Source organism: Lontra canadensis, unplaced genomic scaffold (genome assembly GCF_010015895.1).
Source record: "Lontra canadensis isolate GAN:19392208 unplaced genomic scaffold, GSC_riverotter_1.0 scaffold143, whole genome shotgun sequence".
In the NCBI taxonomy this organism is placed as follows: domain Eukaryota; kingdom Metazoa; phylum Chordata; class Mammalia; order Carnivora; family Mustelidae; genus Lontra; species Lontra canadensis.
In genome coordinates, this window is record NW_022631137.1 from 3,288,316 (window position 1) to 3,312,045 (window position 23,730).

General features: G+C 55.4%; 2 protein-coding genes across 2 annotated transcripts in view; one reads left to right on the forward strand and one right to left on the reverse strand.

Moving 5' to 3' along the window:
- Positions 1 to 2,262, forward strand: part of UBALD1 (UBA like domain containing 1) — a 5,489-nt gene extending 3,227 nt beyond the window's left edge. The window contains exons 2-3 of the mRNA XM_032843767.1: positions 768 to 827; positions 1,168 to 2,262. Coding sequence (XP_032699658.1) covers positions 768 to 827; positions 1,168 to 1,521 — 414 coding nt within the window. The 3' untranslated portion in view covers positions 1,522 to 2,262. The remainder of the gene's footprint in view (positions 1 to 767; positions 828 to 1,167) is intronic.
- A 4,114-nt stretch (positions 2,263 to 6,376) lies between these two features.
- Positions 6,377 to 23,730, reverse strand: part of CUNH16orf96 (chromosome unknown C16orf96 homolog) — a 35,038-nt gene continuing 17,684 nt past the window's right edge. Inside the window, exons 8-17 of the mRNA XM_032843771.1 lie at positions 19,796 to 19,870; positions 18,956 to 19,120; positions 17,915 to 18,033; positions 17,164 to 17,226; positions 14,029 to 14,121; positions 12,983 to 13,160; positions 12,751 to 12,853; positions 9,413 to 9,493; positions 8,524 to 8,737; positions 6,377 to 7,095 (exon numbers count right to left, since the gene is read on the reverse strand). Coding sequence (XP_032699662.1) covers positions 7,080 to 7,095; positions 8,524 to 8,737; positions 9,413 to 9,493; positions 12,751 to 12,853; positions 12,983 to 13,160; positions 14,029 to 14,121; positions 17,164 to 17,226; positions 17,915 to 18,033; positions 18,956 to 19,120; positions 19,796 to 19,870 — 1,107 coding nt within the window. The 3' untranslated portion in view covers positions 6,377 to 7,079. The remainder of the gene's footprint in view (positions 7,096 to 8,523; positions 8,738 to 9,412; positions 9,494 to 12,750; positions 12,854 to 12,982; positions 13,161 to 14,028; positions 14,122 to 17,163; positions 17,227 to 17,914; positions 18,034 to 18,955; positions 19,121 to 19,795; positions 19,871 to 23,730) is intronic.

The following is a 23,730-nucleotide window of genomic DNA, read 5'->3' on the forward strand; positions in this document are numbered from 1 at the left end:
GGGGGGGGGGGGGGGGGGGGGGGGGGGGGGGGGCGTCTGGAAACCACCTCGTCCAATTTCCTTGTGCAGATGGAGAAACTGAGGCCCAGATAATGGCAATCTCCCATGGCCAGCCAAGGAGAAGGGGAGTCAGGTCATGGACTTAACATCCAGGAGTCTGTGCCATCCCCTGGCTCAGTGAGGAGGAAATTGAGGGGCTCCTGGGTGGCTTAGTTGTTAAGCGTCTGCCTTTGGCTCAGGTCATGATCCCAGGGTCCTTGAATGGAGCCCGGCATCGGGCTCCCTGCTCCACCGGAGGCCTGCTTCTCCCTCTCCCACTCCCCCTGCTTGTGTTCCCTCTCTCGCTGTGCCTCCATCAAATAAATAAAATCTTTAAAACAAACAATTAAAAATGAGGAAATTAAGGCCCAGATTAGGGAGTTGCCACCCATGGAGTTGGTGACAGTCAGGCTAGAATTCAGTCAAAGGCCGTTCGCTGAGAGACCTGGAAAGGGTGCTGCCTGCTCCTCTCCCAAGGTCACAGTGACCACATTAGGTGTGTGCCAGCTAGAGGCAGTGTTGTGTCTTTATCCCCTCCAGACCTGCCCAGGAGTCCACCGCGCCTCCTTGTGGAGGGGGGGTGCGGGTGGTAGGTGTCGAGTGGTGACAGGCACGGTCCTTCCACTCCCTTCTCTCCCGCTCAGTAGCCAGGCCCAGGGGCACACCAAGCCGAGAGATTCTGGGAGCAAGGGCCTGAGGGTAATGAAATCTGGGCCTTCTTTCCACAGACGGCCCTCAGCGCCTTTTTCCAGGAGACCAACATCCCCTACAGCCACCACCACCAGATGGTAAGTGTCCCTGCAGCCCCAGGGGTGGCGGTAGGGGGTGCTCCTGGGTCGGGGCAGGGAGGCGTCGCCCCCCCTGAGGAAGTCACAGTGGCTCTCTGCTGTGGGGGGGGCCTCCCTGGGGACTGCTGGTGGGTGTGCTGGGCCAGCCCATCTCAGTTGCACCTTTCCTCCCTGAGCCCCAAGCTAGTGGTTGGTGTCCGGAGCCAGAAGGCAGCCTGGGGAGAGGCCCAGAAGCTCGCAGCCGTGGCAGAGTGTGGGTCTCCTCCTACAAGGCAGCGAGAGGCCAGGTGGCCTCCCAGGAAGGGGTTCTTACCCCAGCCTCTCTGTTTTCCCCCCACAGATGTGCACTCCTGCCAACACCCCCGCCACGCCCCCCAACTTCCCTGATGCCCTCACCATGTTCTCCCGTCTCAAGGCTTCCGAGAGCTTTCATGGGGGCGGCAGTGGCAGCCCGATGGCCGCCACGGCCACGTCCCCCCCGCCGCACTGCCCCCACGCCGCCACCGGCAGCTTCGCGGCACCGAGCTGGCCGTCTGCGGCCTCGCCCCCAGGGGGGCCACAGCACCACCAGCTGCAGCAGCCGCCCCTGTGGACTCCGGCACCCCCCTCCCCCGCGTCAGACTGGCCACCCCTGGCCCCCCAACAGGCCGCCTCAGAACCGAGGGCCCACCCTGCCATGGAGGCGGAGAGATAAGGGAGGCCCCTCCCCCCTCCCGGAGGCCAGGACCCTGTGGGGCGGGGGAGAGGATGTCTCCGCGGGCCCCCTTCACCCTGCTCTGTCTGCACCCCCGTTCCCCGGAGCCCTGGAGGGGAGAGACTGGACCCTGGTGCCAGCACACGGGCTGCCTGCGCGCAAACATGGGAGTGCAGGCACGGGGCCCCCACCTTGCATGGATGTGGTTCAGAGTCGTCTTGGTGCTGGTGGACAGAACTTCAGAGAACAAGCAGCCTTCCCCAGAGGACTCGCTCGCCCTGCCCCACCCCGGGGGACTGCGGAGAATCGCCACAGCGGCGGAGACTTGGCTGGCTCCTGCCTGGGAGCTCCTCAGGGGCCAGGAGGCCTAGATCCCCACCCTCGGGAATGCAGAGGCTTCTCCGCATGTGTGTGTGTAGCTGTGTCTGTATTTATATGTATGTCGCTCTACAAGAAGCAACCTAGTTTATGGGGCAGCTGGACTTTGCATGTTAGAGTGAGCCCCCAAGCCCCTTGTCTGCCATCTGTCTCCCCAGGGCCCTGCCCCCCTCTCCCACCCCCTGCTCAGCCAGCCTTGCTGTTCCCTGCAGAAAAAGGAATTGTGGGAAACTCCAGGACTCTTCCCACCCATTCCCCAGCGCCTGCCTGCTGGGGCTGCCTGCATGCCTCCCCCAGAGCCCGGGGGTACCTCACACCCTTTCCCTTCCTCCTTTTAACAAAAGAGAAGAAAGTTCAAACCACCACCAGGCTCTGTGGTCTTGCCTCGCATCCTGAGCTTTGCTGCTGGCTGGCTCCGTGCAGAGAGGCAGGGCACGGACAGCCCAGAGCAGAAGGCACCCCCGGTCCCACCTGCCTCCACACGGCACCCATCTACTGCTGTCTCAGTCACAACATGGCACTGGAACCTTCTTGCCCATCCAAGGCTCTTCCCATGAAGTTATTTCTGGCCTGTGTTCCCAGAAACCCTGCCTCCTGCCCATCCTTTCCTCCTGTCCGACTGGACTGGTCCTGAACTCCAGGGCTAACAGCTGCCTTCTGGTCTGCTTGGGTTTCACGTAGGACCTTTCGTTGTGTGTTAGGGTCCTGGGGCTGGCTGCAGGCTGGACTCTGTAAGCCCAGCCTCCAACAAACATGCCAGGTAGAGCAGGGCCCTCCCCCCTGGGAAGGTGTGCATAGCCGGCTTCTGTGCAGAGCCAGTGGGGGCTTGAGCAGGGACAGGACGAACCCAGCTCAGAGTCCAGCCTGCAGCTCAAACCTTTGGTCACTAAGGAGACTGGCAACCTAGGAGCGATAGACGGTATCCCGGGCTGCTCCCAAGCTGGGCTGGGGCAGACACCTGCTCTCACCCCAAAGGAGAAGCCGTGGTGCTCCGCTCTGCGCAGCACCCCCCCTCCACCTTTGGCTGCCCTTGCTGGGGAAGGGGCTTCCTGGGGCAGCCTCAGCCTTGCACACCTTGTGAGGGGCTGGGCATTGCAGAAGGAAAGAGGCCAAGGTCTCTGCCCAGCCTTCGGTACAGGCACACCTTACTCTAACTTAGGATAGCCCGCCTGGCACTGGATCTTCTGCGGCTGATAATGTGGGTTGGCGAGTTTCTTCTGTTTCAGAAGGTCTGCTGGACTGCCATCTCTGCGCTCCCCACGGGCAGTCCTGCCTCCTGAGGACGGTGCTCCTGGGTCAGGTGTTCCCAGAGCTACTGCCTGGCCTCCCCAGCCTGTCTCTGCCCTGCTGGACCCTGGACAGGCTCAGGGGTCGACTCTTCTCTGGCTGTTAACCGAAGAAGACTGACTGCTGGGCCCCCTCTCCAGCTGTTGCTTCCGTCCTGGAATTGTGTCCTCACCCTGAAAACCCTTCCAGCAGCCTCCCAGGCCTTCCCGGCAGAGGAGATCTAGAGGGGAGCATAGCTCTGTGAGGGCGGTTCTTGTGCAGAGAGGAGGGACGGAGGGGCAGGACACAGGGAGGGGAAGGGTGTCTTGGGCCTCCTGAATCTTCACCACAGCCTTCTGATGGGAGAAATGCTCAGATAACTGCCAGCCCCCCCACACACACACCGGAGTGTCAGGAGATCGCAGAGGCAAGTATGTTTCCGTGGGCGCTCTGCTCTGTAGGCGTGCGTCTGCCCAGGTTGTCCCAGTGAGCAGGCGGCTGGGGTGCTGTGTGTGTCAGACGAGGGAGACTGCGCACCCTCAAGAATTTGCACTACTGGAGGCGAGGCTCAACCCTGGGCAGGCCAGTGGGGGGCCTGTAAACGACCCACAGTCTGGCTACTCAGCTGTGGCAGTACTGGGTTTCCAGCCTGGGCACTGTGGACATTTGGAGCCGGATTAGTCTGCCATGGGACGTCCTGTGCTCTGTGGATACTGGCCAGCATCCTGGCCCCCACCACTAGATGCCCGTAGCATCCCCCAGTTGTGACAGAAGTATCTGCAGACACGGCAAAATGTCCCCTAAACCCGGGGTTCCCATAGTTGGCTACAGAGCAGAGCGACCGGGGAGGTCCGTAAAAAGACCACAGACTCCCACGTTCCACAGCATCAGAGTTCCCGGGGAGAAGCCCTCACAGTATTATTTGCAACGTCCACAGGATATTGGTTGATCAACTTCAGAATAAAAATCACTTAATCATATACCTTGAAAGGGTGAACTTTAGAGAACGTCAACTGTATGTCAAAGCTGAACTCACAGCTCTCAGGTGATTGTGAGGCAGGAGCAGGACACGTGCTTCCCAGCAGCCAGGAGCCACCAGACTCATGACCCCAAACTTGGAGAGCATAAGGGCCCCCTGGGTGCTTGAGGCAACTGCTCTGGAAGAGGGGCCCAGGAATCTGATTTTTTTGTCATTGCCCCAACCAAGGTGGGAACCCAAGCCAGAGCCGGCGCTGGGGCCTCTCCGAACTTACCAGCACATGCAGAGGCCCTGCCAGGTGTACTGGGAGCCCCTGGTCTGAGCATCTCACGGTTAAGGGAAAGGCTGCAAAAGCAGGCCAGACAAACTCGAGGGGGAGCCAGAGCTGGGAGCCTTCCTCAACTTCCCTAAGGGTGAAAGTTCAGAAGCGAAGCTGGAGTTAGTAATGGTCTCTTACATGTTCGAGTCTAAACTGGCTGGAAGGCAGAGGAGCTGGCGCAGGAACTGAAGGGAACAGACACCACCATCCTCAGCTGGCCTTCGTCTCCGCGCCTCCTGGGAGCTGTCCCAGCGGCACACATGGGAAACTGGCCTTGTTACCTCAAAGCCCAGCCTCTTCTGGGCATGGTCACCTGGTCACCCCTTACCTGCCTGCCACACTTGAGCGCAAATGACCGTTTCCAAAGTTCTGCTCTAAACGCCATTTGCATCTACGACCTTGCTCGGATGCTAGGAGCTCTGTCTCATTTCTGAAGGGCGGACGTTGCAGCATGTGGGGTGAAGGCCCGGCTTAACCAGGTGACAGGCAGTGGGTGTGTCTTTCTGGTCCGCTGTTACAACACCTGGGAATGCTAACGGGGGTTTGCAAACTCCTAGTGCCCCGATGTGCTTCTTGACTGGCGTGACGTGCTGCTTGGCTCGCAGGACGTGCCATGTGTTCCTGAGTGGCCTGCCAACATTTTAAAATCAGGAGAGTTTGTGGGAGAAGACGTCCTTCTGGCTCACCTCGGACGTTTGCAACAGCCGGCCCGGGTTCCTGCAAGGCCGCCGCTGGCTGAAGCGGAGCCTCCCAGCGGGACACAACCAGCCTGGCCCTCGTCAGCCAGTCCACTCCACTGGCCACAGACGTGTGTGTCCAATTCCTGTATCCAAATCAGTTACAATCTGGAGAGAATCTTGTTTTTCACCAGGAAGAGCTTCCCAAGTAAAAGGCCGGCTCTGTGGGGCAGACGGGGGCACCTGGTGGATGAATGGAGACTAAAACGCTTGCTGTGGGCAGGCGGGGCTCCTCCTCCAGACTGCTTTCAAAAGAGAAGGGCTTGTTCTCCAAGATTCTCTCGGATGAAGGGGACACTCCCAGGGCCACTAAGGGTCCCCAGGGTCTGTCCAGGGCTCTCTGAGAACACCCTGTGGCTGGTGGCGGAAAACCACGCTGTCCCCAAGGCCAGCCCCCAAACCGGGCAGTGGGCAGGGCCACCAAGGCTCTGGAAGTCTCTGAGGGGCTTTCATAGCAGGACTCATCTGAGGACAGTCTGCTTACTTCCCAGGGTCAGTGTTGGGGAGGCCGCCTGGGCTGGACAAAAGGAGAGCTTCGGAGGCGAGGCTATTTCCAATTCCTGTCCTGGAATTCTGGAAGTCTCTCAGCTGCTGAGCCATGGCTTCTGCTTGGGCAGTGGATGTGTTTCAGGTGTGCCTTAGAATGACTCCACTCTTTCAGGGGTGGGGGGCGCCGGGTCCTCTCACACCCCATTCCAGGATGGATGAGGCCATGTCACTGGTGCAGCCCGAGATGCTGGGAGGCTGCTGGCAGAGTTCTCTGCTTTCCGAGGCCGGTTCTCCTCTCCTGGGAAACAACAGCTACACATACTGGTCGGGTGGTTTCCTGGGGATCCTGGTGATGCCATGAGCCAGGCAGACTGAGACGGTTGGTCACCTTACCCCCTGTCCAGCCCAGCACTGCCGCTGCGTCGCAGGCCAGGAGCCATGTCCCCCTGGCAGAGGAGGCTGGATCCAGGGCCTTCTGAAATTCCCACTCTGCAGACCCTATCCTGGTTCTGTCTGCTCCCCAAACACCTTTCCCTGCTGGGATCAGGTGGGCTACCCCGCTGAGGCACCTGCCTGGGGGTCGGGGTGGCCCCTCCCTCCAAGCTTCCTGAAGGCCCCACCCTCTGGGGCTGGAATCTGGAGGAGCAAGGATTCTGCCTGCAGCTCCCATCTGGGGTCAGGCCGAACCTGGCTTGTTCCCCGGCAGCTTTGAGGGGCAAGTGGGGATGGATAGGAGGGTCTGAGAATCGAGCCTGGGTGTGTGTGGGTGCCCGAGGGGGGGGGACTGCAAGGACAAGCCTGGCATGGGATGCCTTTCGGGAACCGGGTCACACCTCCCTTTCCTGCTTGCTGTGGGAGATGATGGAAGTTGGGACCCTCATACCCATGTACGGCACCCAAGGAGGATAACTCCTTGCGGGGGGCTGGAGAGCCGAGGCCTCCCTGAGCAAACGGGACAGGTCACACCACCACCCCTGCCCTCAGACCCCCTATCTTCCCAGAACACAGGGCTAAGTCACCTCAGCACACTTTGCCATCATGGAAAATGTAGCGGAGGCAAGAAGGTTTGCTGTTGATTCTCTCCTGGCACTCCTGGGAACTCACAGTGGTTCTGGCTGGTGGCTCCGGGAGGCTGACCCTGGGGTGGGGGCCTGAGTAGGGACCAGCAGGTCCATGCACCCATGTGGGCAGACAAGGCCACCCTCTAAAGAGAGCGCCAGGCCGGTCACCCTCATCCACAGTGAAAAAAGTGAAAGATTTTATTCTGGGAGAAGTTGCCAAAAATACTCATCTGTGATATGGGGGTGGGTTGGGGTCCAGAGCTGCACCAGCCAGTGCCTGCTAAGGCATCTTGAACTGGTAAGTCGCCTGGGTCAGGAAAAGCTTGACCTCATTTAGACACAGTCCTTGGAGAAAGAAAAGAGAAGTCAGGATCTGGGAGTGGTCACAGATGAGGAGCTGGGGAAAGGGCCAGGAGACCATTAGGAAGGGGGTAGGCATGCAGTGTTCCCAGACTCTGATGGCTGCCAGGCCAGGGGATCCTCCCCCATGCCAGCCCCCTGGGCAGCTCACACCATCCCCCAACTTCCTTACCCATTTGGCAGTCCCAGGGGCCTCTAGTGGATGTTGGGGCTGGGGGGAGCCATGTCCCAAAACCATGCAGAGTGAAATTTTTTAGACTATGTGTAATGTGGTAGACATGTCAGAAGTACAAGAAGCACAGAGGACACAACTAGACAGAGCCGGGAATGGAAAGGAAGAGGGAGAGAAGTTGACAGGGAGAAGGAGGGAGGAACCAGTTGCCTAAGGGGAAGAAATCAAGGCAGGCGTGCACGGTGGCAGCTGCCCGCTGTACGTCCAGATCAGGACATCACGACCTCCTGGTCTGCTCTTTGTTCCACCAAGTGCACGGGCAGTTAGCACAGGAACCAGGAGGACATCAAACAGGGGTGCAGGATTCCAGCCCTTGGTGGGAGAGAGCAGTCCCAGAATGTTCCAGGCCGTTGCTCATGGGTTGGCCAAAGAAGTAAATATAAACAACCAGGTTTTAAAAATATCCAATTCATAACCATAATTACTGGTGGGAATAATCAACATGAAGTAAAAAAAAAAGGATGCACACAGTAAAATTTGTTTCCCGTGAGAAAACTGGTCTTGTTAGAAATAACGGCCCCCAAAGAAAATGTCCGTGGGGAGTGTCTGGGTGGCCCCTGGGTGGCTCAGTGGGTTAAGCCTCTGCCTTCCGCTCAGGTCATGATCTCAGGGTCCTGGGATCGAGACCCGCATCGGGCTCTCTGCCGGGCAGGGAGCCTGCTTCCCCCTCTCACGCTGCCTCTCTGCCTACTTGTGATCTCTCACTCTCTGTCAAATAAATAAATAAAATCTTTTAAAAAAGAAAGAAAGAAAGAAAGAGAGAAAGAAAATCTTAAAAAAAGAAAAAAGAAAAAAGTTGTAAAGAAAACACACGAGGGGAATAGTAATTGGAACTGATTATGATAGAGTCATTTCAGCAAAATAAAAAGGAAAGTGTTTTTAAAAACCAGTTAGCTGTTGTATTGAAATTTGGTCAAGGAATTATATTGGCTTAGTGGAAAATTCAATCTAGAAAGCTATGTACTCCAGGAAGGGTAGGATAAGAAGGATTGGGTTGTGTGTATTTACATGCATAGAGTTAAAATAGCCACTGGGTCAAAATGAGTCCCTTATGGAGGCCCCTCCCCCAGGTGCAGGCATGCGCCTCCACCCCCTACCCCCTACCCCAGGCCAAACTCTCTCCGGGCAGGGGGAGAGGGGGGGAGAGGAGGGGAGGTAGGGGTGCCGGACACCAGGCTCACGGATTGGTGGGCTCCTCGGAGGCCTGCATGCTGGCTCGGGACTCGAGACGCAGAAGTCTTGGGTGCCGGGTGGGCCCTGGGGCCTGCTGGGTGTCCCTTGGGGGTGGCGTCAGTGGCGGGAGCAGTGGCAGGGGCGGCAGCGATGGAGGCCGAGCTGGCATCGCAGGCGGGGGCCTGGAGGCAGCAGAGCGCACCCTGGCGTGGGGGTGCTGGGCTGGGAGAGGCAGGAAAGTCGGTGATGTGTCCCAGGAACATGCTCCAGGAGGCTGGCAGGTGGGGTCCTACTTACTAAGGAGCTAGTCCCAGGCACCCTAAACTTCCCGGGGGGGTGACCCCAAATAAATGACAGAAACGGACGCTGAACCGGACATGGATCTGGAGTCTAGGATTGGGGAGGGGGTGCTGTGCCCCAGCTCCACACCGTCCGCCCGCAGAGCGGGGCTGAGGATTGCAAGGGCTGACGAGGGAGAAACTGTGTGGGTGACCGCGCCCGCAGATCCCTGGTGCATGGCGACAGGAATCCGAGGGTACCCCCAGCCTGGCTCATGGGGCCCCAGGCAGATAGGCCCTGGAGAACGAATAGGCTCCCTATCCCACCCTGCAGCTAGTTAGACACCTGCGGACAGACCCTGGGCCTCGGCCTCTGGGACTGGCACTGGGGCCAGGAAACCCCGCTGAAGGGCAAACTAGGGACCCAGGATGGCTGGAGGCCATGGCCAGAAAGCCGGGTACTGGGTGGGGGTCACTCAAGGGGCCTACTCAGGCCCTGACACAGAGCAGGGGAGAGACGCATGCGATGGGGCAGGAGAGCGCCAGGCTGGGACTGGGGGGCACCGGAGACCTGCCAGAACCCCAGCTGGGCCCGGGAGTTAGGAGGGCAGATACTCACGGGGGTAGATGGGACCATAAAAGGTACTCGGGCGTTCACGATCATACAGGTTGCGAGTTGGGGGGTGTGGAACCTTCACAGCTTCGTGGAAAAGAGGAAGAGACAATGCCGGTGAGGGCTCAGCTCTTGCAGAGTTCGGGACCCCGCCTCCCGGAGGCCCCGCCCCTCCTGCAAAGGCCCTCCCACGGTTCCCCAGACCCGCCCCGCCTCCTCCACACACGCACCTGCCGCTCTGCCCCTGGGGAAGCCTCCCCCTCCCACCTTCCTGAGTCTAGAGTTTCTCAAGGCATAGATACTCCCGCTGGGGCCAGACCGCTACTGTGTCCCCGCCCCAAACTTCCCATCCCTCATCGGGGGTGTATGAATTTTTTTCTTTGAAGTAAAATTCATATTCCACAAAATTAACCATTTATTTATTGATTTTTAAGATTTATTGATTTGACAGACGGAGAGAGCACAAGCAGGGCGAGCAGCAGAAGGAAAGGGAGAAGGAGGCTCCTCGCTGAGCAAGGAGCCTGATTCGGGGCTCGATCCCAAAGCCCCAGGATTATGACTCCAGCTGAAGGCAGACTGAACCACCCAGGCGGCCCACCATTTATTTAAAAAAATATATATATATATTTTTTTTTAGTAATCTCTATGCCCAACATGGAGTTCGAACTCACAACCCCGATATCAAGAGTCACATGCTCCACCAACTGAACCAGCCAGGAACCCCACAAAATTCACCATTTAAAGCAAACAATTCAGTGACATTAAGTTCATTCACAGTGGTGGACACACACCACCTCTACCTAATTCCAGAACATTTCATGCCCCCCAAGAAAAACCCTGTGCCCACGAAGCACTCCTTCCCTGTCCCCCCCTGCCCCTAGCCCCTAGTGGTGAGGAACTTGCTCTTTGTCTCTGCAAACCAGGCCTGTTCTGGACCCTTCACAGACCCGGGGCTGTACAACATCTGGCCTCTTGGGTCTTGCTCCGAACTTCACTTCAATCCAAGGCATCGCCTTTCTCCGTGTCCAGCCAATAATCCACGACTGGTCCCCCAGACCAACGTGTGCACAAGAGGGGAGTCCACGGGGGCGGGGGGCGGCTGTAAGAGTGAAGACGCAGGGGAGGGCCCAGACCTGGCCCCTCGGGACGAGTTATGGGGGCACCAAGCTCTTTCCAGTAAAGGACAGGGGATGGTTCCTTCTGCCTGGAGACGTTGTCCTTCCCGGGGTGTCCTGACAATTCCCTCTTTGAATGTCCTTTCTTGAATAAATATTTATTTATATCTCATGGTCCCTCGTGGAGTAAAAACCCTAAGGGGGCGGCAACTTCATTTTGTCCATGTCGGGTGTCCCCAGTGCTATCCACAGAACACGCAGCACCAGTAAGGGCTGTAAGGGAGTGACCAGCCGACAGACCAGGGCCCTGAGGCAGCGGGGCCAGCAATGTGGAGTCTCCCTTCTAAGGAAGAGCTCACCGTCAGCTGCAGGAGTGAAGGTAGCCCGTAGCCTCCGCGCGCTGCCGCCTCAGGGCTGTTGGCGGCTCACCGCCTGGCCAGGGCTGGGGAGTGTTGGCTCAGAAGCGCCCCCACCAGGCTGGCCTGGACAGGACCAGGTCTGCTTACTATCTGAGGGTCTCTGCTGGCTCCCTCCAATTCCTCCCTGCTCTCTGTTACCCCCAGCCCCCGCCAGCCCAAACCTCTTGCATTCCTAACTCTGTCTCAAGGTCTCCATCACCCGTTTCTTGAGCCTGAATGAAGATCTAGTTCCAGTGTACTTCATGGGTTCTGGGTAAGATCAAATGCCCAGTGGAGGGGTACCCTGAGGCCCCCGCTCTGATCACCAGGTGGCACTTGGATCCCTCCACAGGTCTGAGAGTGTCTCACTGCTTCCCTGCCGGGGGGAGGGATGTGGGCCCAGGGCAAAGGTTCAAAATCGAGACCCAGTGAGCCTTGGAAGCCTAGCTCTGACCCAACGCTCTCCCTGAGGTCCCACCGATGCCTTGGACTCTAAAGGTCAGAACCCGAACTCGCCACCTGACCCTGACACCTGGTCCTCCTAAGCCCTCCTCTGTGGCTTCCCCACCTCTGCAGAAGCCAGAAGCCAAGGAGTTGGGAGCCTCTCAAAGGAAGGGGACCTTAAGCTCTGGCAGATGAGAATGGTTTCCCCAGGGCTTCAAGGCAGGCACAAAGCACAGAGAGAGCCCCAGGGGTGGGAGACAGCCAGGTTCACTGACAGACGGACAAACAGTTCTGAGAGGCTGGGGACAGGGGCAGACAGGGGACACGTCATCCGCTGCCCCCCGCCCCTGCCATACACACACACCAGATTGGCCAAGAAGCCTGGACTTGGAGCACGATGCCCCTGAGATGCCCCAATCCTAACCCTTAGAACCTAGGATCCTGAATCATCCAGATGGCCCAGTGTAATCGCAAGGCTCTGAAGAGGGAGGCTGGAGAGTCAGAGTCAGAGAAGGGGAGGTGAGGACAGAAGTGAGGTCCGAGCGAGGCATCTTGAGCTGGAGGAAGAGGCAAGGAACGCAGGAGGCTTCTGGCAGGTAGAAATGAGGAGGAAACAGAGTCTCCCCTAGCGCCAGCCCACTGCTGGAGCCGAGGATTGGGGTTCCCCATAGGAACCAGCTGGAATGAGGGTCTTGATGCTGCAGCAAGCAGAATGACTGATTCCAGATGTCCCCCACTAACCCAACTATCACCTACCTGGGACAGTAAGACAGTAAGGCCTCCAGGGTCTGTCCACATCTCTTCATCATTCCCAACCCCTTCCCAAGCTTCACCAAAGGCAAACTCACCTTTCTGAGTTCCAACTGTGCCTGGCTTCCAGCCACCGCAGGATCTTTGCACCTGTTATGCCCTCCACCTGGACTGCTCTCTTTCCAACTGTCCCCTATTCCATCATCAGAGGCCTCTCCTTGGACTGATGTTCTTCTCACAACTCTCCCATCCCCAGCCCAGCATCCCTCCTTCATGAGGCCATCTGGCACCCCTGCCTAGGCCAGCATCCTTTGTCTCCAGGGTCCTCCCCTCAGGTCAGCTATTCACTGGTGTTCCAAACAACAGGTCCTCACCTTCAGGTTATTTGCTTACAGTCTGCTTCTCCCACTTGTGTGGAAACCCTGGGGTGAAAGCCCATCTTTCTTTGCTCTACCTTTGCCACCTGACTGGTACAGTGCCTAGCATACAGAAGAACCCCATTTCTGCAACTGGCTGTGTAAGGATGTCTCAGTCTGGGATGGGGCCAGCTCTGAGCCCTGCCTGCACCTCCTCAGACTCCCCAGCAAAGCCAGGACATCTAGGACAGGGGCTCCCAGGAAGTCCTGACTCCTCTCACCTGCCAGCTCCTTCTCAATGCTGGTCAAAGGCCGTGCCCCATCCTGGCTGGTCATTCGGCCCTTGTACAGTATGCCGTCCACTCCCAGAATGTCCACCTCGGCCTGTTAGATGGCCCAGACCCCCAAGTCAGGGAGTGTCCTCCCCTGCCTCTCTAGTACATACAGGGGCTCAGCAGACAGAGCACAGTGCCCCCATGGCTCGCCCACACCCAGGGTGTTTGCCATACTCACGGTGTCATAGTCCAACACTTCGGGGTCCCCGTAGGGGTAGAGTGTTGACAAGTCATAGGAGTTGAACTTGAGGCTGGCATTGCCAGGGCCATCTCCCCAGTCCTTCGGGGACCCCAGTGAATCCAGATTCCTGTCCTGGTCTCCAAGGTCCTGGAGCTGCTGTAGCTGCCGGTGTTCCCTGAGGTAGGCAGACAGGACAGCAGCGGCTGGGAGAACCCCCAGGGATAGACCCAAGGGCCTGCCCAGTGGCAAGGTAAGACTGGCATTTCTTCCAGCTTGACTTTGTGGGGGGCACTTTGGGCTGGCAGGTGGATACGGACAGGCATAGTTGGGACAGAGGGGAAAAACCAAGGTTATGCTCCCCCAGATCCAGCCACCCCTGGGGACCCCGGTCTGGCCCAACAGAAGGCTTTTAACCTGTGATCTCAAGGAGGAGCCAGGCATAGGAAGGTGGCCAGGCCCAGGCCCCCATGGCTCTCCCCTTTATGTGGCTGCGATTGCTAGTCAGCCATCATCCCACGACCTGGCCAGAAGGACCTCAGGCCAGGGTGCATGAGGCAGCCGCAGAGGGTAGGATGTCAGGAGGTCGAGGGTGGGACCGGGACCCAGGGAGCCCACCAGGTGCTCTGGGAAAATATAGGTATGGGCAACCAGCTCTGCCACTTACCATTTGTGACCTTGGGCAGGGGGCTGAAGTTCTCTGAAACTTAGGTCCTTCAACTACAAAACCTGGCCATGACAGAATACACCTCAGGGGGAAGGCTGAAGGATTCACCGAGGGTGGCTGGGGCAAAGTGCTCAGCGCAGTGAGGCCGGGAGCCCTTGCTTATTACTTCCTCCTGCTGGAAGTGGGCACATCCAGCCTAGCTCACAGCAGTGGTGAGATTTCAATGAGAATCCTTCCCTCTCCCGGGCCACCTACTGCCCCAGCCCCCTCCCCAAACGGCCCCCTTGCAGATGGCCGGCAATGCCCTGGGACCAGAGCTGGGCTCTCTGCAGGGCTGCGGCTCCTGCAGGCCCCTGGACCAGGCCCCCAGCCCACTCACCTCATCTGCTGCTGCTGCAGGTATTCATAGGTATTGGCGCTGGCTGGCCGCAGCCTCGAAAGCAGGTGTGCTTTACGGATGGTGATGAGCTGCCTGTTGGAGGACAAGAGTTCCGTGGGAGGAGCAAGTGGCCAGCAGACAGCCCCAGGCTCCCTCCTCCTCCAGGAAGTCCACCACCCTTCACCCCATCCTTCTCTCTGGAGATGTCCACGTCCCCGCTGGGCTCAGGGCTCAGAAAAGTCCCAGTAATCTTCGACCATCATAAAGAACAACCCCGTTCTGAGTAAAAAACTAAAAGCCAGAGCAGACAAATCCTAAAAACAGACAAATCCTAAAAACAGAGCAGACAAATCCTAAAAACAGAATCCTAAAAACAGACAAATCTCTGAGCTTGCCGGGGGCTGGGGGAGGGGCTGGGGAGTGACCGCAGATGGGGCTGGGGTTTCCTTCTGGAAAGCTGGTGAAAACGCTCTGGCCCTAGAAGTGGGGCGGGGTGGGGGGGGTTGCACAATATGGTCAATGCCCCTGGCCTGCCCACTTTAAAATGGTCAATTGTGTTCTGTGTATTTCACATCCACAAAAAAGAAAAAGGAAATATCATCTCTGAGCAGTGGGAACTGCTGTACACATTGAGCTGAGAGGTGGTTATAAAGGTGTGCCCATGTGTAGAAATCATCAGTTTGCACCGTAAATATTTACATGCTTTACTGTATTATTTAAGCCACAATAAAACGTTAAAGTGATACATATTGTCAGCATTTTTAAAAATGACAGAGAAGCACAAACACAAAAAGCTCTATAACCATGTGACAAATATTTTCATATGTGTCCTTCCACTAATTTTCTGTGTTTATGTATTTTTTTAAAAGATTTTATTTGACAGACAGAGATCACAAGTAAGCAGAGAGGCAGGCAGAGAGAGAGGGGGAAGCAGGCTCCTCGCTGAGCAGAGAGCCCGATGCGGGACTCGATCCCAGGACCCCGGGATCATGACCTGAGCCGAAGGCAGAGGCTTTAACCCACTGAGCCACCCAGGTGCCCCTGTATTTTTTTTTTTTTTTAACAAAAATAGGATCATGGGCAACCCCTTCGGGTCCTCTCCCTCCTTGGGAGCTTTGTGCTATCACTTTGCTACTGCTCAGTAAACCTTGCTAAAAAACAAAACAAAAATAGGATCATAACACACAAACTACTTGATTTTCTCATTTAAGTTATTGTGAACAATCTTCGAGGCCACTAAATAACTCTTCCGTGACTGTGCCGTCCAATAGGACAACCACTGGACACGGGTGGCTATTTAAATTTATGGTTAAATTCAAATAAATTTAAAATTATGGTTATATTTAAATAAATTCATAGTTAGATTTAAATAAATTTAAATAAGATGTAAAATTCTGGGGGCGCCTGGGTGGCTCAGTGGGTTAAGCCTCTGCCTTTGGCTCAGGTCATGATCTCTGGGTCCTGGGATCGAGCCCCGCATCGGGCTCTCTGCTCAGCGGGGAGCCTGCTTCCCCCTCTCTGTGCCTGCCTCTCTGCCTACATGTGATCTCTCTTCTCTGTGTCAAATAAATAAATAATCTTTAAAAAGAAAAAAAAGATGTAAAATTCCGTTCTCAGCCACATTAGCCCTGTGTGGCCAGCGGCTGCTGCATTGGACAGTATAGCTGTAACCATTTCCAGATAAGAAGGTTCCGTTATACCTCCTTCTACAACATGACTTACATTGGCTCATGTGAATGTATGTAACTCATTCACCGCTTCACGTTGTTTCTTTTTTTTCTTTTAAAAATATTATAAATAGGGGCTCCTGGGTGGCTCAGTCATTAAGCATCTGCCTTTGGCTCAGGTCATGATCCCAGGGTCCTGGAATGGAGCCCTGCAAGGTCCTGGGATTGAGCCCTGCATGGGGCTCTCTGCTCAGCAGGGAGCCTGTTTCTCTCTCTCTCTGCCTGCCTCTCTGCCTACTTGTGATTTCTCTCTGTCAAATAAATAAATAAAATCTTTTTTTTTTCCCAAAGATTTAACTTATTTATTTGACAGAGATCACAAGTAGGCAGAGAGGCAGGCAGAGAGAGAGGGGGAAGCAGGCTCCCTGCCGAGCAGAGAACCGATGCGGGGCTCGATCCCAGGACCTTGAGATCATGACCTGAGCTGAAGATAGAGGCTTTAACCCACTGAGCCACTGAGCCACGCAGGCGCCCCTAAATAAATAAAATCTTAAAAAAAAAAAAAAACCCACAACAACCCTGTGGGAGTGTTGTTGGGTGGTTCTGCGAAGAGTTAACCGTTGAGGGACCACATGAGCTCTTCCACCACCTCCAGGTTTATACCCAAAATACCTGGAAGCAGGTGTTTGAGCCACTCTACGTACACGCACGTTCACAGCGGCACTGATCACAACAGCCAAAAGATGAATCAACCCAAACGTCCATCAGCGTGTAAGCAGGTAAACAAAACGCGAGCGGCTCCCACAACGTGGTGTGATTCAGCCGTAAAGATGGAGTGAGGCCCTGACACCTGCCGCAATGTGGATGAAACTTGAGAACACGATGCTCAGAGAGGCCAGAACCGGCTCACAGGCGGGATGACTTCTTTCGTGTGGGTGTCCAGAACAGGCAAACCCACAGGAACAGAAAGTCAGTGGTTGTCAGGGGCCGAGGGGAGGAGGCAATGGCGTGGGGGCTGCTCATGAGTCTGGGATTTCCTTGCAGGGAGATGAAAATGCTTTGGAATTAGAAGTGATTGTTGCAGATCATCGTGAATGTGCACCAAACAACACTGAACCGCTCCCTTTAAGATGGTGTGTGCACGCGAATTTCACCCAAGTAAAAAGTATTAAGCTCAAAATACTCCCTGCAAGGAAGTCCCACAAAGTTCATCTTTCCCCCGGTTTCCTTCTATCCTTTTGCTTTTGGAGTCGACCTTGACCCTGGGACATAGCGGGTGCCAGGCAGGGCTGGCGAAGGAGGGGATACCCGTGCCCCTGCCCGGGACGGGGAGCAAATGAAAGGAAGGGTACGGAATGATGTATACCGGCGGACAAACAGGTAAGTGACGGACCTAGAACCTCCGCTGGAGCGTAGGCGAGGAACCCAGAGAAGGTGGGCGTGGGCGCCCCCTGGCGGCGGTACTCACGGGCCCGTCATCAGCTCCACCGGCCGGTCGCAGGAGATGCATTTCACCCGCTCAAACAGTTTCCTGCAAGACAGCCAGCCATCAGCTGCTGCACGGTGGGGGCAGGTCTGTCTGTGCCTCAGGGTCAGGACTTCCCTCCACACCCTAGTCCCCCTCTGATCTGGCCTTGCTCAGCTCAACTTCACTCCGCTGCCCCCTGCTATGGGGGACATAGGTGGGGGAACAAGGTGTATAGTTTAGCTTCCTGCTGCAAACACAATGGAGGTCTTTAAAATGAGGGGCCTTCTGGAAAGCTACCCTTCACAAGGGATATTGGGAGAGATGAGGGGTCATCTGAGGACAGGAGACCCTTCCCTCCTCAACACTGAGTCCCCCTCCGCCTGGGAATCTTATCTGGATGGGGTGGGGGACATGGCAACAGGGCTCTAGACCCTGATCCCCAGGCTCCCTATGAGGCCTTGCATGGCCCCTACCCTCCACGAGCCTTGGTTTCATTTGTAGCAAGAGGGCTTTGGAGCAGATGTGTCCCTGCAGCCCCTGGACAGCCAAGGCCAGAGCCCCTGGGGACCCTTAGCCCCATCCCACCTTCACCCTCTCCCCCAAGCTGGGAAGCCCCACCCCTTCTCTCTGGGTCCACACACGTCTGGAATCCTCCCTCCCAGAATCTGCTAGGATTCCCCTCTGGTTTTCTCTCTGGAGAGAGGGTCTCCCCCACCCCTGGGAGCTACACCCCTACCCAGGAGGGGCTCACTTCCTAAAGCCGGCAGCGCTATCAGGGTCAAATCGGAGGCCTTCAATCAGGAGCTTCCTGAGTACTTTCCAGATCTCATCCATGTCTTTCTTCAGAACATCCAAATCACTGTGGACCAGCTGCAAATAGCCAAAGGGAAGAGAAGAGCGATTAGTCAATTAATTCACACCCCGCTTCACTCCAGAAAATGATCTGCCGCAAAGTTACAGAGAGTGTAACAACATTAAGCTGAAACAGTGAGGGGGTCAACGAAAGGGAAAATGACAAAGCTTAGGACAAGGTTCATCCACCTAATACATGCTGTTAGAGTTGCAAAGTGAGCTCCAAACCCCCAGGGTAGGCACCCACTAATCCAGTTCTTGTCTTGGATTTGCCTGTTCTGGACATTTCGTACAAATGGAATCGCACCATCTATGGCCTTCAGTGTCTGGCTTCTGTTACTCAGCATCACGTCTGCAAGGGTCATACCCAAGGGGCAGCATGAATCGGAGTTTCATTTCTTCTTATGGTTGAATGACATTCCATTGGATGGACAGACCACAATTTACTTATCCATCGATCTGTTCATAGACTTTGGGACTGCTTCCATTTTTTGGCTGTTATGAGTAATGCTGCCACGAACATTCACTCTCACATGGAGTAGGGCTGGTCTGTGGAACCATAGGATGCTATGAAAATGATGCGGTGTGGCTAAGTCATGGAAGACAGTGCAGCTTCTGTTGGGCTCTCCTGGGTCACTCGCTCTGGGGAAGTCGGCTGCCATGTTGTGATGGTGCTCAAACAGACTTGAGAAGTTTGAGTGGCAAGGAAGTGAGGCATCTTGCTGACGGCCACAGGAGGCTGCCATCTTGGAAATGGCTCTTCAGAGGACTGGAGTCCCAGATATCATCTTGACCACAGCCTAATGGGAAATCTGAGTCCCTCAGCTAAGCTGCTCCCCAATTCCTGACCCTCAGAAACTATGAGGACTTGTCGTTTCAAGGTGTCACATTTCAGGGTTACTTGTTACACAGCAGATGATGGCTGCTACAGGGTACTCACCTTGGTGCTCAGGTCCTTGGTCAGCTTCTCCACATCTTTCTTCCAGTCATCCTCATGGGTCACGACCCTGAAGAGCATTCCCTGAATCATCTCATTCAGCTCTGTCGCCACTGTCTCCAGGTCGGCTCGGCTTGCCTTGCCTGCCAGGGTGCTCCTGTCGGCTTTCTAGAGATACAGGGAACTCAGGGAGCCAGGGATGCTGTGGCAGGAGCAGGAGGAAGCTGTGGGATCAGACTGCTCTAGTCTGTGTTTTTTAGTCCAGGACCCTGAATGCCCGGCCTTGGCTTAAATTCAAACTTGGGGTCTAATTGGCTCAAATGTGACTGTCAGGTCTAAGCCAAGGTCTTCCTGTGTATGGAGAAGCTGGTGCATGATTTTTAAGTTCACATAATAAATTGTCATTAATCCTGAGTCATTGAAAATAGAAGTTGATTGGACAACTTTGGAGAAGCTTCCCCAGCCCTTCTAAATGAGAAAGATGAAAGGAAACTGTGGGAGGTTCTCTACCAGGTTTTGTATTGACTGCATGACTCCATTCCCCTGGGTGGGAGACCTGGGCTCAGGATGGACAGGCAGAAGGAGAGAGGAAACTCTGCTCACTCATCTCTCTCTTCCTTTTTAAATATTTTATTCCTTTCAGAGAGAGAGAGAGGGAGAGAGAGCGAGCATGCATGAGCACAAGCATGAACTCAAGCATGACGGGGTGGGGGGCAGAGGGAGAAGCAGACTCCCCAGTGAGTGGGGAGCCTGATGTGGGGCTCGATCCCAGGACCCTGGGATCATGACCGGAGCCAAAACCAGATGCTCGACTGACTGAGGCACCCAGGCACCCCCACTCACCTCTTTCAACTCCTGCTCCATCACACTTTTGTCCACCTTATGCATTTCGAGGTTTTTAATTTGAGCATGGACAACCTAAGAACAGAAGCAAAGGGCATGTTTGCCATCCCTGGAGGCCTTCGGATAACATCTTCCTCCCATGGCTGCCCTTACCACGTGCTAGGAAGGGACAATAGGGCCAGGTGGCTAGCAGGTAGGGTGGGCACACCAGGTGTGGACTCCAGGTGCCCAGATCAGAAGGGAAGGAACATGAGCCTTGGGACCAGGTGTTCCCTTGAAGGTGGCATCATAGGAACTTGGCTGCACATGAAGGCAGACTTGAGGAAGGAGAATGTAAACCAGTGCTAACACTTTGGGTCCCTGGAAGTCTAAGGCAAGTTCAGCTCGTATCTGTAATGGGGTCTGGTGAGACCTGAGTCTATTTATCAACCAAACACTTATATGCCACACAGGCTGTGCCCCAGTGTCAGAGGAAAACTCTTATATCCCATCCCCCACTCCATGAGGAACCAGCTCTGTCCATTAACTCTGCCCGCTCTCTACGTACTGCACCCTCCCTCTGACAGTAGCAGCAGCTAACCTGCTTGGGAAGAGTCTCAGAGCCTCACACCTCCTGAGCCATGTCCCCAGAAGGTGAGGTCATGTTTCCTCCAAAGCTAGAAATAGGCTTCTGCTTCTCGCTTTGTATCTGGTTTCCCTCTCACCCTCAGGAACAGAGTCCCCAAACTTTCAGCTGGTACCTGGCAGCCCAGAATCAAGAATTCATTTCACACCCCCCTTTATAGCTCAGTATGACCCGCTGGGGTATAAATCAAAGTGGGTAGGAAGTAGGTAGGAAAAATAACTATTTAATGAAGTATGTCCTCTTTGCTGCTGGCTTGAATGTAGAGATAATGACTGGAGCACCAGCAGCCATCTTGTACCTTGAGGTGAGCTTAGGAATGGGAGTCATGCCCCGTGGAGTTCTACACCACCTCTGGACCAAGTTTCTTGAATGTGAATGGGAAATAAACTTACACCTGGTTTAAGTCAGTTATTTTGGGGGGAGGTTATGTTATCTGAAGTTGAACCTAAGTCTAATAAATGCCAAGTTCCATCACATCCAGAAGATGGGTCCCAAGGTCTAGAATGGGAAGTGGAGGTATGGAAAGAAGGCCCTGTTTTGGCCTCAAGTCAGGTTGCTTCCTCCAACCCCACAACAGCGGGGAGCCCTGACCTTTTGGAATCATCAGGCCCAACATTAATATTTACATCTCCACTTGGCTCTTTCTAGTTAATACCTAAAAACAGGGGCACCTGGGTGGCTCAGTGGTTTAAAGCCTCTGCCTTCGGCTCAGGTCATGATCCCAGGGTCCTGGGATTGAGCCCCGCATCGGGCTCTCTGCTCAGCAGGGAGCCTGCTTCCCCCTCTCTCTCTGCCTGCCTCTCTGCCTACTTGTGATCTCTGTCAAATAAATAAATAAAATCTTAAAAAAAAAAAAACCTAACAAAGAGGAGTGATTCGCTGGGATCTTCTAACTTCTACTGCTGGGGTTAGCTGTGTACTGGGTTGATTAATGTCTTCCCCAAAATTCATACCTGCCCAGAACCTGTGAACGTGGCCTTATTTAGAAATAGGGTCTTTGCAGATGTACTAGTTAAGATGAGGTCATACTAGGTCAGGGCAGGCCCTAAATCCATTGACTGGTGTCGTTAAAAGGAGGCGATGTGAAGACAGACAACAGAGGGAAGAGGGAAGCAGAGATTGGAGGGAGGTGGCCACAAGCCAGGGAATGCCTGGAGCCACCAGAAACTTGAAGAGATAAGACTCCTCCCCTGGAGCCTTCTGTCAAGCAAGGCCCTGCCAACACTTTGATTTCGGGCTTTTAGCCTCTAGAACTGTGATGGACCGGGTCCCTCGTGTTTTAAGGAATGCAGTTTATGATCATTTCTTATGGGAGCCACAGGAAACAAACACATCCAGTCAGTGGCAGCACTGAGTGTGGCAGCACAAAGCCAGGCCTATCTAAACCACAGCCAGTGCCCTGAACCCCAACAGCCGGCCGCCTCCCAGCCACGTGAGCCTGGCTGGCTTCTAGAAGGCCTGGATCTGTTTCCTGCTCTTTCCTGGGGCACTAATCCCACGCCTCTCCCAGAGCCTAGAGAGACAAGAAGTGGCATCTTCTGGCTAATTATGGCAGAGTCAGCACTCCGTAGCCACTGGCCGCCTTATCTGCGCCCTCCCGCACCATGCCCAAACTCCAAAGGTCACTGCTTGCTCCAGGAGGGGTCTTGGAATGCAGCCTCGGGCTTAGGGGAAGACCCTTGTCCCAGTGCAAAACGCAAATCACGTTTTCCGTATGGTCCGTAAGAAAGAGTTCTGCCCACACTGATTTTCTGGCTGGGTTCTCGGTGGGAAACTGAGAGAAGCACGCCAAGGACGGAAACATTTTCCATTTTGACTGGATGGTGAGGGCGTGGCTACACAAACAGGCAGATGTGGACCCAGCCCTTAGACTTGGGCATTTTACGGTGTATAAATTACACTCTGGTTAAAAATAAACAAATACAGGGGCCCCTGGGTGGCTCAGTGGGTTGAAGCCTCTGCCTTCGGCTCAGGTCATGATCTCGGGGTTCTGGGATCGAGCCCCGTATCGGGCTCTCTGCTCGGCGGGGAGCCTGCTTCCTCCTCTCTCTCTCTGCCTGCCTCTCTGCCTACCTATGATCTCTATCTGTCAAATAAATAAATAAAATCTTTAAAAAAAAAACAAAAACAAATACACCACTGCCCCACCCCCCACCACCCCGAAGGGCCTGGATGGTGACTGTCTTGCTGCCAGCCGTCAGCCGAGTGCCTGGTGCAAAGTGGAGGCGTGTAGCACAGGCTGAATGACTCGGTGAATGAATAAGAGGGTTTCTCATGCCACCTGCTCTGTTCCCGACGTTTCTTGCGGGCATCCAGGGAAAGCAGCGGCTGCTGCGTTTCTTCACAGCTCCAGATGTTGCAAGAGAACCGCAGCATTTCTCTGGCCTCCCTCGTTTCTCTAGGACAGTCTCCCCAGGGCTGCTGATTTCTTATCGCCTATATTCATTTAGGGAATATTTAACGAAGTGTGTGTTGTATACGGGACCCTGCTCCAGGTCCTTCCAGGGTTAACTTTGAGAAGCAACGGATTCCTGTTGGCACAGAGGCAGGAAGCACAAGGGCTGACTTGTTCTTTCTGGAACTGTTTGGTCAGGCCTCATCCTCTGCAGTTCCCCTCAACAAGCGACAGCTACTTGGAGGCAGACTGAGCGCTGGTCCCTGCTGTGGCGTAGGACGGGAACAGAGTGCTGGGCACACACGACACGTGCCCCAGGCACTGGCTCTGGTCTCCATTGGGAGGGCCCCCGAACGGAACGCCGGACGGGAACAGCAGCCCAGCTTCTCTGCAGGGCGGTGGCAGTGAGGGCCTGGAGCTGGCAGGGGACAGGGAGTTCCCAGTCTCGGCATTCACCAAGCCAGCGGCCCCTCTGCCCACACCCGGCACCCTTGCTCAGGCTAGGAAGGGGCTCCCCCTTCAGGAGTTCTTTCCCCTCCAAGTCGCCCTGCGTGTGTCCCAGCCTGATTCCTATGCATCATGGTCTCGCGAGGGGGAGACAGGCCTTCCTCTTGTGCCTCCTACATCCTAATGCATCCCACCAATAGCCTCTGACTTGGAATCAGAAGGCCCCATGGAAACCATCTCCAGTGGTTCTGTGTGGGCTTTCGTGTCTTACTCTCTGAGGGAAGGTCATCTCCTCCTGCTGCGAATGATTCAGAGTCCTCCTCCAAAGGTTGGGGACACCTCTGAGACAAGGCTCAGAATGGACGGGTCCTGAGGACCATCAGGCCAGGGATGTCAGGCCAGCTGAGTCAAACCCTCCAGGCCCAGGGGAGGGGGTGTTGGGCCAGGTGAGCCCCAGCAAGGCGCTCT